Here is a 15,173-nt window from a genome sequence, read left to right as displayed (position 1 = left end):
TTGGTCTGAAAAGGTTGAGAAACTGATGGGTAAAATGCAGCAAAAAGTTACAAAACTTTTAAAAGCTGAACAAAAGAGATTAGTGACAAGGAAGATGATTTACCTCACTCTTGACAACTGCCCAAGAAATCATTCCTGCATGCATTCCTCCATCGTGAGCCACAATGCTTTCTCTTCCATGTTTAGCAATTCTGAAAACCCTTTGCTAACTCTAGTAACACATACTAAAAATAAATTTTATTGAAATATAATTGATTTAGAAGGCTGTGTTGGCTTGATGTATACACACACACACTGCTGGTGTGGCCCTAAAAAGCCAAAACAGTAAAAAACAAAAAGATATTGAGTATAGTTTCCTGAGCTATAGAGTAGTAGGTCTTTGTGGTTATCTATTTTATATATAGTGTGCATATTTTAATCCCCAAATCCTAATTTATCCATTCTCTTTCCCATAAATATTTTTCCTACCTCTGTGGGTCTATTTCTGTTTTGTAAATAAGTTCATTTGTTTGTTTCATTTTTAGGTCACACTTGAGGCACATGGAGGTTCCAAGGTTAGGGGTCAAATTGGAGCCACATCCATAGCAACTCATGATTTTGAGCCCCTTCTGTGACCTACACCACAGCTCAAGGCCACACTGGATCCTCCACCCAAAAGGTGAGGCCAGGGATTGCACCCACATCCTCAGGGATCATAGCAGTATTCATTTCTACTGCAACACAAGGGGAACTCCAGTTTTGTAAATAAGTTCATGTGTAAACACATTACTTTTAAATGTGTTTACATTCAAATGCCTTTTGACTTACATTAGTGCATTTTCTTTGAACAATGAGTGCATTTTTCTACAGGGAAATTTTGGTATTTAAAGTTGGTATGGAAAGAACTAAGTTTTTTTTTTTTTCCATTGAAAATAATTGATTTTTTTTTAAACTATTGCCCGATCACTTAGCAGAAGAAAATAAACCCTTAAACAAGGGTAGGTGTCATTTAAATTTGTCATTCATTTGAACAATTGTCAGGGGTTATCCAGAAATCTCTTCAACGCCTCCTTGACATCCTTGTTCCTTAAGCTATAAATGAGGGGATTCAGCATTGGTATCACTAGGGTGTAGAAGACCGAGGCCATCTTATCAGTGTCTAAGGAGTGGTTGGTCCTTGGTTTCAAATACATGAAAAAAAGGGTGCCATAGAACACAGTGACAGCCAGTAAGTGAGAAGCACAGCTGGAAAAGGTTTATTGTCACCCCTCTGATGGATGTATCCTCAAAACGGCAAGGGCGATGTTGAAATAGGATGTTGGAATGATAATTAAAGGGAAAAAACAAGTTGGTCCCTGAAAAGGTAAACACTTCAGTTTCTGGAATGTAGGTATCAGAACAGGACAAGACTAACAGAGGGACATTATCACAGTAAAAATGATTGATCACATTGGATGAGCCATACCACACAGAGAACACACAGAAGAGACTGTAGAGGTGAAAAAGAGACACCAGGAGAAGGCAGATCTGTGGGGAAACCACCACCAAGTAGAGCAGGGGTTTGCAGATAACCACATAGCAGTCACAGGCCATGGCACCGCATGAAACTCTCAGCATGATAAACACTAAGAATCCACCCACTTGGGCTACACACCCATAGTAAGATATGGTTTTCTTTGTATCCAAGACATTAACCAGAATTTTAGGGGCAATGACAATAGAATTGCCAAGGTTAATGACAGCCAAATGCCAGAGGAAAAAGTACATGGGGGTTTGAAGTTGAGAGTCAGCTCTGGTGCGGGTGATGATGACCAAGTTTCCTCTCAAGGTCAGAGCATAGATCACCAGGAAAATACCAAAATGAGGGATCTGGAGCTCTGGGTGGATTGAGACCCCCATTGGAATGAATTCAGTCCCTCGAGTGAGATTTTCTGGAGCCATTTATTTTGCTGATTTTATCTTTCAACAGGGAAATGGAAAGAAATTAATAGATGGCAAAATGTTTTTGTTTTTGTTGTTTCCTATTAGATAACCAGATTCTTAAATGTTTCTTTTAAAATCAGTTTACTTATGTTCACAAACAACTAAAAGTTTCATATCTTTTAAATTGTTTTTCCTCTCCACCTATTCACAATGTTGAGGAATACAACTATCCAGAGACCCATTTCTGGATCTTAAACCTGCTTGACCAAGTTATTAATGTATTTATGCACTGTAGGATATGGCTTATATTGGAAAGGTATGCATTGATTTATTACGATTATACATAGGTATTTTCATGCATATATAATGTATAAATTTCATGAAAATATACCTGCAGGTATATATGTGTATGTGTGTATTTACATATACATGCTTCTGTGTATGTGTTTGTGTTTCTAGTGATAAAAAAGTGCTACCTATAAGATGCTGATGAGCTATAGTGATACCTAGGTTTTCTTTTTTTCTGCTTACATGCTACAGGCCTTCTTTCCAGCCCAACCTTTATCATCATCCTTGTATTTTCTTATTTCTATGGAAAAATCTTTCAATATCCTGGTTTTTTCCTCAACAGTCATTATATCACTACTCTGATTCAACCAGGAGACCTACACTTCAATACTGTTCCTTCTTATAACCATTCAGAAATTCTTTTTTATAATTTTTTTAATTTTTTTATTTATTTTGTTGTTGTTGTTGTCGTTGCTATTTCTTGGGCCGCTCCCACGGCATATGGAGGTTCCCAGGCTAGGGGTTGAATCGGAGCTGTAGCCACCGGCCTACGCCAGAGCCACAGCAACGCGGGATCCGAGCCGCCTCTGCAACCTACACCACAGCTCATGGCAACGCCGGATCGTTAACCCACTGAGCAAGGGCAGGGACCGAACCCGCAACCTCATGGTTCCTAGTTGGATTCGTTAACCACTGCGCCACGACGGGAACTCCCCAGAAATTCTGAATATGCTTTTATTAAATCACATTTCCTTTCTTTGATCAAATGAACCAGTCCTGTTCTAGCTATCCCTCTATCTTTTAGCTCCTTAGATAACATCTTAATTTTGTTTTAGAAGGCCTTTCTTTTCTTTCTTTTCTTTCGTTCGTTCGTTCTTTATTTTTTACCTTTTTATGGCCATACCTGATGCATACGGAAGTTCCTGGGCCAGGGGTTGAATCTCAGAGCTGGAGCTGCAGCCTATGCTACAGCCACAGCAACACTGAATCTAAGCAAACTACACCAGAGGTTGCAGCAACACTGGTTCCTTAATCCACTGAGTGAGGCTGGGGATTGAACCCAAAACCTCACAGAGACAACGTCGAGGCCTTAACCCACTGAGCCACAACAGAAACGCCCACTCTCCCTTCTTAATTAAAAGAGACTTACACCTCTCTTCTTTAAAGTTAAAGCCACTTTTGATTTTTAAAAGTGTGTAAGGTATAGGTTGATCTGTTTATTTTGCTTGCAGAGAGAAATGAGTGATGGAGGAGTTACCATTATTTAGCATGCAATGTATTCTGTGCCCAGAACATACCAAACTCTTTGAAATAATGATTTCATTATTCTGCAGAAGTGACCTAGAAGGTGGATATATTATTTAATACATCTGATGAGACAATTTAGACCCAACGAGATTCACTTTTTCAAAGAGTCTGTATGGGATATTTGTTAATGGCATGGTATTGTGATTTAATTTTTTGTGTTTCTTGCACATAAAGCAACTTAGTGAATGTTTCACTCTGAGGTAATATATTCAATAAATGTATCCTTAATTTAAACAGATGAAAAAAGAGCATTGGATAGCAATTATTTTTCACTAAATTTGTGCAATTAACTATTGAATAGGAGGACATTTGTGTATATCCTTATCTGTTATTAATTATTTTTTAGTGAAATGTAACTGATGACACACCAAGAATTCTTTTTAATTTGGTTAGTACATGTCATCGAAATAAAATTTCTGCAAACAGCCTCAGTTTTCTCCTATTGTTGGATTTAGCATTTGACCTTTATAAGAATCTCTTTTAATTTTTCCAAACAGTGCTTTTTTGATTTGTTTTGCTTTTTCAGAGCCACTCTTGTGGCATATGGAAGTTCCCAGGCTAGGGGTTAAATTGGAGCTGCAGCTGTTGGCCTATGCCACAGCCAGAGAACTGCCAGATTTGAGCCATGTCTGTGACCTACCCCACAGCTCATGGCAGTGCCAGATCCTTAACACACTGAGTGAGGCCAGGTTTGGAACCCACATCCTCATTGATCCTAGTTGGGTTCCCTCAAATAGTTTTTTAATTGTTTTTGAAAACAATTAATACGTTTCCTAAAATAATGAATTTTGAGTAAATATAATTGTAAAAGATACATAGTGTTAATTGTTTATGTCATTATTTACTGGAAATTAATTTGAATAGCTTCCAATGTTATTTCAAGACTATGGTCTATTGGTCTCTAACTATAAAAATAGATGTGGACTGTGTTAGGGACAAACACAGCAACTCACCATGGGTCCTCAGGGTCCACTAGCAACAGAGAGATTGATTGTGGACACCGGGGACTCTTTCCATCCTAGGGTTTATCACCCTGGGCAACATAGAAAACAGGAAGGGGAGAAAACTTTTTTCTGTTGACATTAAATAACTAAAAAATCTTTCTTGGAGACCTAGAATCCTTTATTTCAAAGACACTTTGGGAGTTTCTTTTCAGGGTAGAGCACCTCTAAAAACATCCATTAATTCTGCCAGTTCTAGGCAGAACACATTCCTTTTTAGGTTAAGGGGAAATATACTCCCTGAGACGACTAGTCATTACTCTGTACAAAGGTTCAAACAGTCTAATTTATCAATAGTGATGCTAGAAATTCTTACTCAAGTTGTATCACCACCACTTCCACTTAGCACTCAGTGGACGGAGATGTGAGTGACTTGGAAAAGAGAACAGAGTAGATACCATCTCTGTTCTGAGTCTGATTTGAGCTGATAGTTTCCAAGTTGCCTCTTCTCATCCAGAATTAGTAACAATAAGGTATTTGGTTTTACCTACCTGAACACAGAGATTGGCTGAGACTGATCCTAAGGCCTTTGCGTGAAGAGTGCTAAAGTGTTTTTACAAGAGTCTGAAAGTCCCCGAAGACCCTCACACTGAAATCTCTGTTTGTGGTCCCAGTCCCTGAACATGAGAACCAGAATTCCCAGATACAGGTCTGATTCCCAGATACAGGTCTGATTCCCCACAGAAAGAAAGACAAACTGAAGGCTCGTTAGTCAAGTCTCTGTGCAAAAATATTGCCCAAAGAGACAGCCCAGGAACGTGCTTAGGTAACATATTGAGTAACTTAAATGTGATGACTCCCCCCATTGTTTGAATTGTTTTGAATTGTATCCTTTATTTTCTGAGGAGTGTTGCTGATGGCCCTGAGATGGAAAAAATCCAGCCGATATAAAGCACATGACTCTGGCCCTCATGTTCAATTTAATGTGAATGTTGGAACTGATACTGAATGCAGAGCAAAAACATTGTGTATGTCAAGAACAAACATTGGTTTATTTCTCATAAAAATCAGATGATGTACAACATACAGTTAAAACGGAAATGTCAGTATAGACACAATAACAATATTTTAATGAAATTATTAGGACACCTATTATATACAGGGTACAGTTTCTAGCTTTATTTAAAATTATTTGGATGGAAAACATATTTTTTCACATAATCCTGTGAGCTTCCTTTCAGCATATGAGAATGTTGTCATTAAATACTGATAACACTTCTTAATTTTACATGTGTGCGGTATTTTCGAGTCAACAACTTTATAGAAGAAAGGCTATGTCTAAATAAGTTACTTTTGCATGAATACCTTTTAAAATAATGCCCGGGAAAGAGTCGACATTCAAAAGATATTCGTTGACTGACTGACTGGGGGATGAATGATGCATACATGAATGAAGAAGTACAATATCCATCCTAAAATTATGAAGTTATTAGGTTTTTAGTTCCTAGGACCATAGTCTTTCTTTAATATAATTTTAACTTTGATAAAGAATCAATAACAAGTCACATATCTTCCTCTAGAATATTTATTACTATAGAGTAGGGGTACAAGTGTTCTTAGGGTTAATATCTAAAAATATTGCAGAGCTTTTTGGCTTTCAAATAAATAAAGTAACAGACACATTGTGGAGAATAAAAAGAAAATTACAAAGATTTTTTACCAACACTAATCTACTCATTACAATGATTTAAATCCTTGAGGTTCTTTGCAGAGTTCAGATATACACTTGAAAGTTGTTTTTTCCTCCCTCTGTAATGTTCTTTGCATGTTGTCTTTCATGTGACCAAAGACACTGCCTGTACAAGATTCATCTTACAAAACTGTCATTCCCTCATCAGCTCTGCCAACTATCCCATCAATTTAGCATTCCTATAACATGGTAAAGGTTTTTTTTAATATTTATTTTGCAATTTCCATTGTTATTGATGTTTTATTTTACAAACTGATCTCTCATTTGTAGCTTAGTACTCATTGAACTAGAGGTATTTTCTATTTCCTGAGTCTTCAATATGCTATTTAATAAACATACCTTGGTCAACCAGACAAAACTCTAAGACACTACCATCACTGGATCACTAAATCTCACTATTCAAAATATTCGTCCGAAATACACACATAAATAAATATGCTGAAAAATTGCTGACACTGTATTTCCATCACCCAATTAAACAATAGATTTATCTTAATTACATTGTTTTAAAGTAACACAAAACTATATATACATTAAATTTCCATTGATTCAACCTCTCCCATTCTCATTCCCTCTACCACATCTGGAGGCAAAGAACTATTAAATAATTTAACATTTTTCTGTTTTCTAAATCATTTAACTTATATTTACTGTAATAAGAACCCTAAATATCTCTCCTCAACAAATTTTTAAGTATACACTATAGTGATATTAACTGTAGCTATAATGTTGTATGACAGATCTCTAGAATTCAATCATCATACGTAACTGAAACTTTATACCTATTAACCGCCAACTCCAGTTCTCTCCTTCCCTTTGTTTCTGGCAACCATTCTTTGCTTCTGGGTGTTTGACTCATATAAATGGTATCAAGCAGTATTTGTCCTTCTGTGATTAGCTTATTTCACTTGGTAATATGTCCTTAAAGTCCATCTGTATTCTTTTTTCTTAAAAATACTTTTATTGTTATGTTCTTGGATTCATAATATATATATATATATCTCATGTATTTTATATATATGTATGCTCAATATATACTCAATGGACACTGAATATCTACATACAAATTACTGAAGTCAGACCCCTAAATTATACACAAAAATTAACTCAAAATGGATCAACAATCTAAACAAAAGGTATAAAGTTATAAAACTCTCAGAAAAAAATAAAGAAGTAGATATTCATGATTTCAATTTGTAAATGTATTCTTACACATGACACCAAAATTGCAACTGACAAAAGAAAAAAATAGATAAATTGGATTTTATTTAAATTAAGTATTTTGAACATCAAAGGACATTATCAGGAAAGTACAAAGATAATCTATGGAATGGAAGAACATTTTTGTAAACTATGCATCTGACAAAGGTCAAATTTCTAAATAAGGAACTCCTAAAACTCAACAACAAAAAGTAAAATAATATATATAAATAGGCAAAAAAAATTTTGGTTTTTTTCCCCAAAGAAATTAAAGAGGCCAAGAAGACATGAAAAGATACTTAACATTATTCAGACATTAGGGGGATGTGTATCAAAACCACAATGAGATACTAATTGCCACCAACTTGAAGAAAACAAACAAACAAACAAAAAAACAGAAACAGAAAATAGCAAATGTTGAGGATATGGAAAAAATTGATTTCTATGTGTATTGTGAGAATGTTAACATTGTGAGAATGTTAAATATAAAATAGTTCAGCTGCTGTGGGAAATAGTCTGGTGCTTTCTTAAAAGTTAAATGTAAAATTACTGTAAGACTCCAAAATCAACCTACTTATATACTCAAAAGAATTGAAAGAAGACAATCAAACAAGGACATGTACATGTAGCATTATTCACAATCGCCAAAAGATGGACTGATGTCAAATGTCCAGCAAAAGATGAATGAATAAACACATTTTGGTATGTGTATACAATTGGATATTATTAATCCAGAAAAAAAATGTAATGAACTATCTCACAAAAAGGAATAAAGTGCTTAGGAATAGACTTAACAACAGAAGTGTAAGGTGTGTCAACTGAAAACTACCAAACATTGAGCAGAGCAATTAAGGAATAGACAAGTGAATGGAAAGATACCCTGTGTCCACATGGATTGGAAGATTTAACATTGGTAAAATACCCATACTACCCCAAATTGTTCTGCAGATTCAGAGCAATCCCATTGAAACCCAAATGTCATTTTTTACAGAAATAGAGAAACAATCCTAAAAATCATATGAAACCACAAAAGACCACAATAAAATAAGGACTGGTAAAATTCTCATCATGTTACAACAGGTGGGAATCTTGAAAACACGCTGATTGAAAGAAGCCAGGCATAAGAGGTAATGTTTAGTGTGAAATATCCAGAATAGATAAATTCATAGGACTGAATGCATATTGATGGTAGCCAGCAGCTGGAGAGGAGGGAGTAATGTTGAGAAATTATGTCATGAACACTTAGAAGATACTGAAATGAAAGTAGGTAGAGATGTGGTTATACAATAATTATCACTGAGTTATGTTGTTTAAAATGATTAATATTACAGTATCCATACATTATTTAAAATAAACTTAAATACAGTTAGCATGTTTAACTGTTATTTGTGTCTTTTTCAGTGACGTTCCCAATTTTATATTTTCCCATATAATTTGCATGTATTCTCTATAAAAATTGTGTTACAATAAATTTTGCCTATTATATGCAATAAAATAGTGGATTTTTTGTCTGTTTGTTTTGTTGTTGCACCTGCAACATATGGAAGTTCCTGGGCCAGGAATCAAATCCAAGCTACAGCTTGGATCCAAGTCACAGGGAGCTATGTCACAGCTGTGGAAATGCGGAGTATGTAACACAAGTTGCCACAGCAGGAACTCAAAATAATTGTCTTTAACATTTCTTTATTTTGCCTTATGTTTTACAGAAATTTCAAATTTGGTGAAGCTACATTATTTGCTATTTGCAAATTACCCAACTTAAAAAATTAACCAAGGGTTTCTGCTAACCTCAAATACTCTGAAATGTATTAACAATTTACATATTTTCCTAAAAATAATTGTTTTTCCAAAATGAATATAACATAAGAATAAAATCGACTTTCCATATTCACATTAATTAGTCTTTTTAGCATAAAAATTCCTTTTTTAAATGAAATTGAAACTCTTTATATACTCCTTTCTCTTCCTATTAATCTTGGCCCAGATCCCATCACGTTAACTTTCTAACCAGAATAACTCCACATGTTCAATTTGCATTCCTAAGAAAGTTATTATTAGTTAATTTATACTTATATACACATTAACAAAACAATAGAGTTTTATATAATTTTTAAAGTTAAATTATGTGATCAAGCACATGTCTTATTCTGCAAAATGTTTTTTTCATTGATGTGTATGATTTTGGACTTGTCCATATTAATTCATTTAGCTATATACATCATTCTCCAATTTGGCTGGCACTAAAGACCTACTTGAATTTGCACATATTGTGTATTATCCCCAAACCACAGGCTGGAATTTGATTGCTGCCAATGCATAAATCTAAGGGTGGAGGCACAGTTTTCTGAACTGGAGGCAGATACCAATGATTCCATGCAAGGTGGTATGAGATCACAAGCTTTCATTTTCCTATTGATTTTTTGTTATTCAATCAGCCTAGCCAGATATAATTATGGATGTTATTTATAATTGCCAATATTGGAGCCTACATATCTGAGTTATATGGAGATAAAAGAAAATAATGCACAACATTATAAAATTAGGATTACATACAAATGTGCTCATATTTGTGTGTCATATCAATCACCATAGCTTCTACACACATACATATACACATATATACACACATATACATACATGAAGAGAAAGCATTCTGTAGTCCCAAAAGTGATGTATGTGTATATATATATATATACATCAGTAGAACATTTCAAGAAGCAAATGTATAATAGCTTTTTCTGTACAGTAGAGGGTTGGCTACAATCTTTATTTTAAAATATTCCAGAAGAAAAGAAACATTCATAAATTAAAACAAAAAATGTTCATCTATTCTTGATATTGAGGAAAAGAACATCACTCTCAATTTTTTAACTTAATTTTTATAGTTAAAATATACTTTATTAACAAACCAGTTTTCCCCAAACACTTTCTTCATTGCCTTCTTGACATCTTTGTTCCTTAAACTGTAGATAATGGGATTCAGCATGGGGATCACAATGCTGTAAAATATTGACACTATCATGTCATGGTCCAAAGCATAGCTGGAACTTGGTCTCACATACATGAAGAGAACAGTACCATGAAAAATTGACACTCCAGTTAGGTGAGAGCCACATGTAGAGAAGACTTTTCTTCTCCCTTCAGCAGAATGCATCCTCAGAATAGCCAACAGAATGAAACCATAGGAGATCAGGACAATCAGAATAGTGACTAGTTCAATAGAACCCACAAAGTAGAAGAGGAGAAGCTGGTTTGTGTGAGTGTCAGAACAAGAAATAGCAAGGAGTGGGGGGATGTCACAAAAGACATGCTTAATTTCATTGGAGGCACAGAAGGATAGACTAAATGTGGCCACTGTGTGTACAGAAGCGTGCAAGATGCCACCAACATAGGAAGCAATGATGAGTGTCACATAGATTCTGGGGGACATGGTAACTGAATACAGGAGGGGGTTGTAGATGGCTACATAGCGATCATATGCCATTGCAGCCAAGAGAAAGCATTCTGTAGTCCCAAAAGTGATAGAGAGAAGCGTCTGTGCTGCACATGCAAGCAATGAAATAATTTTGGTTTTTGACAAAAAATCTACTAACATTTGTGGGGTAATCACTGAAGAATAGCAGGCATCCACAGATGAAAGTGCACTCAGAAAATAGTACATAGGGTTGTGGAGCCGGGAATCCCCAATGACCAATATAATCAGTCCTAAATTTCCCATCAGAGTAAATAGGTAGATTGTTAGAAACAGGAAGAATAAGATGATCTGCAGTTTAGGGTTGTCTGTGAAACCCCTCAGTACAAACGCAGTAACCTCAGTGGCATTCTTCATATTGAAACTTCATGGAACAGATTTAAACATAAAATTACAATTTATTTACTACAAAAGAATTAAAAAAAAAAAAAAAACACTGTGACTTGAGAGAACCTGAGCTATGTCCTCAGGTTTTGTGGGAATGTGTAATTTCCCAGTGGCAGTCAGAAGACTGTGACAAGTTAGTTGAGTCAAGTGTGAATGCCACTCACTGAAGAATCAAATGGCAATATCTGGATGTTCATCTGCTGGATGAATTCATATTATTTCTAAAATTGTTATTCTTAAAAATTATTATTTCTAAAATTATCAGGTTCACTGGTTAATTTATCACTGGATGCTACTACCTGTTTTCATATTAAATTACATTAAAACACCAAGTGATTCACTAAAAAAATAATTTCCTTTTGACAGGAAGACACATGAGATGGAGTATCAACGTACAGATCATTGGAATAGAATATCAGCATTCTAGGCTTTTCTTAATGGTGTAAAATGATTTGCTATAATCCAGTCACCTGTAGAATGAGAAAGTTAACATATGTTTTTATAATACTGGAGTAAATATTTTCTAAATGTGAGGAAGCATCATAAGAAAAAGATCAGTCTCAATACAATTACTTATAGTAGTTCAATGTCATACCTTCTTCAAGACAAATAACATAGGATTTAGAGTCTGAAAGTATCTGTTCATAGGCCAGGTTCATGATTAAAAGCCCTGTGTGATGTTAGGCTTGCACTCCAAAGTTTACCCTCTTTATACCAGTAATTTATGTAAATGCCCAAGCAGACAAAATAGTACATAATGACACAGACTATTAAAATGTGTAAAGCAATAAATACACAAAGCAGTTTCCTTTAAAAAGTTCAGTTTTGGTTACAAATTTAAGATGACCATATAATTGAACTTTGGTCATCAGATGTATACATTTTTAAAACATTAGAAAATATTGGATCACAGATTTAATATTATAACTTAATAACTTTAAATGTATGTGATCTGAGTCTTAATCCAGATATTCTAGTCCTTACCTACATGTAATATATTGTTTTGTGATTATTAATATGCACCAAAATATCATTTTACCAGCGTTAAATGCAGAGAATCAAATTTGGATTTTTCTTTTTTTCCTCTACTCACTCTTTACATCTCTGGATTAAAGAATAAAGAAGTGTTCCCCTCCTGGCACAGCAAGTTACGAACCCAATGTTGTCACTGCAGTGCCTTGAGTTGCTGCTGTGGTGGGGTTAGATGCCTGGCCTGGGAAATTCTATATGCCATAGACAAGGCAAAATAAAATAAAATAAAATTGTGAATTGTGTGTTTTGTTGAAACCGAAAAATATGCATACCAATCACCACAATTCCATGTTCTACATTACGGTGAACTTCAGTTTACTTGGGTAAATGAGATAGTGAAACACTACACGTTTAAATACTTTATAATTCTCTTGAAACAGACATTTCAGCTAGAAGCCAAAATAAAAGTTATACTGAGTAAAACTAATTCAATATTAGAATGTGTTGAAAGCATTCAGAGCTATAAAAAGGAAATGAATGACAGTAATTCTTGAAGAATTTAGTAATCTGGGACCAACGTTAATGTAAAGCTTCTTCTAAAAATTCAATTTCAATGGAAGGCAGAAAATCCAAATGTCTTTGGGTCAACCTAGAAACACTAAGTTCACAAAGGTGGGGAAATATAATAAGAGCCATGTACCAAGCACATGTAACAGGAATGGGCTTTTGTATGCATTCCTATATTTCCCTTGTATAGGGTCTCTCACAGCTAGTAAGTGCTAGAACCAAGAATTTACCCAAGGTCTCCAGCATAGTATATCCATTTTTCACCATTTTTTACTGCCTCCTGTAACACCCTGGCCTCATTCTGTAACTGACCTCCACTTGCCACTCTCAGTGAAATAAAACATGATTGTTGATGCATCTTTAGATGTTTTTAAAATATGTTGAAGACTGGAAAAACTGTGGGAAATAATACAGTTTAAAGTAGACTTACATTTAAAGTAGATTCTATATTGCAAAGTCAAAAACAAAAATATAATTGACTGTTTTTCTCATTATAGCAAAATATAAGCATTCTGATAGGTGGCTAGGTCAATTGTTTTCTTGCCTTCCACTGACAAATTTTCCTAAATGTGCTTATTTTAAACAGATATGTCTTCTGTGAATAAAATAAAAACATATGCTCAATTTGAAGCACTCTTTTTAACTCTGCAGAAATTCAATTTTTTCCATTTTCTCTATTGTATTTAGTTACCTTTGCAATAGGCGACAACTAAAGGATTGAGTAGTAAGAATTCAAAACATATTAGTACTGATATTTTAGGTCCTACCTCCTAATTTATTCTGCAAATGACCTGAAATTTCCTCTTGCCTGTGAAATAACAAAGGCAGGTTTAGATACACTGAATTGATATGGATTGCTTATATCCACTTATTCAGCTAATTGATGAAACCACAGGAGTTGCCTCTAGGGGAATATGATCCAATTATCCTCTGGTTCAAAACAGCAACAAGATGGTTCACTCCATGTTGCTCTTTATTGAAAAAATGGAGTCCTTCAGCCTCTGATTTACAATGATGCTTTAGAGATTTGTATTTCCCTAATGATTGGTGATGTTTTTACTTTGTTTATTTTATTTTATTTTATTTTATTTTATTGCATTTTATTGCATTTTATTGCATTTCATTTCATTTTATTGGTCTCTTGGCCATTTGTATGTCTTTGGAGAAATGTCTGTTCACATGGTTTGCAAATATTTTCACCTATTCTTCAGGTTGCCTTCTCACTGTTGATTGTTTCCTTTGTTGTGCATATTTTTAGTTTGATATAGTCCCGCTTATCTTATTTTGCTTTAGTTGCCTATGTTTATGATGTCATATCCATTAAATTATTACTAATCTCAGTGTCATGATGCTCTTTTAAAATATTTTCTTTTGTAAGTTTTATAGTAGCAAGTCTAATATTTAAGCCTTTAAGTTGGCTTTTGTTCATGGTGTAAGATGAGGTTAAGTTTCATTTTTTTACATGTGGATATCCAGTTTTCCAAAAGCGGTTTGTTGACATGACTATCCTTGTCCCATTGTGTGATATTGATAATCTTGTTGAAGATCAATTGACCAAATATATGCGAATTGATTTGGGGGCTTTTTTTAAACACTGTTGCATTGGTCTACAAGTGTGTTTACATCAATACCATATGGTAGAAGTACTGTAGATTTGTAATATATTTTGAAATCCGAATATATGACGACTCCAGATTTATTCTTTTTTTTTAATTTTTTTCCCCTGTACAGCAAGGGTATCAAGTTATCCTTACATGTATATATTTCTTTCCCCCAACCTTTGTTCTCTTGCAACATGAGTATCTAGGCATAGTTCTCAATGCTACTCAGTAGGATCTCCTTGTAAATCTATTCTAAGTTGTGTCTCATAAGCCCAAGCTCCTGATCCCTCCTTCTCCCATCAGGCAGCCACAAGTCTATTCTCCAAGTCCATGATTTTCTTTTCTGTGGAAAGGTTCATTTGTGCTGGATATTAGATTCCAGTTATAAGTGATATCATATGGTATTTGTCTTTCTCTTTCTGGCTCATTTCACTCAGTATGAGATTCTCTAGTTCCATCCATGTTGCTGCAAATGGCATTATGTCATTCTTTGTTATGGCTGAGTAGTATTCCATTGTGTATATATACCATTTCTTCCAAATCCAATCATCTGTCGATGAACATTTGGGTTGTTTCCATGTCTTGGCTATTGTGAATAGTGCTGCAATGAACATGCGGGTGTCTGGATATATGCCCAGGAGTGGGATTGCGGGGTCATATGGAAGTTCTTTGTATAGATTTCTAAGGTATCTCCAAATTGTTCTCCATGGTGTCTGTACCAGTTTAAATTCCCACCAACAGGGCAGGAGGGTTCCCTTTTCTCCACAGCCCCTCCAGCACTTGTT

General features: G+C 34.7%; 1 protein-coding gene and 1 pseudogene across 1 annotated transcript; both read right to left on the bottom strand.

Annotated features, from left to right (window-relative positions):
* On the bottom strand, positions 1,017-1,920 carry LOC110259733 (annotated as a pseudogene).
* On the bottom strand, positions 10,262-11,257 carry LOC110259573 (olfactory receptor 5T2-like; the record flags this gene model as incomplete). The annotated part of the gene is given in 1 exon segment (XM_021085057.1): positions 10,262-11,257. A coding segment is annotated over 1 exon segment (996 nt), but the record flags the coding sequence as incomplete, so codon positions are not given.

This window comes from Sus scrofa, chromosome 2 (genome assembly GCF_000003025.6).
Source record: "Sus scrofa isolate TJ Tabasco breed Duroc chromosome 2, Sscrofa11.1, whole genome shotgun sequence".
NCBI lineage: Eukaryota > Metazoa > Chordata > Mammalia > Artiodactyla > Suidae > Sus > Sus scrofa.
The sequence above is the reverse complement of the archived record's forward strand: the minus strand, read 5'-3'. Positions and strand labels throughout refer to the sequence as shown.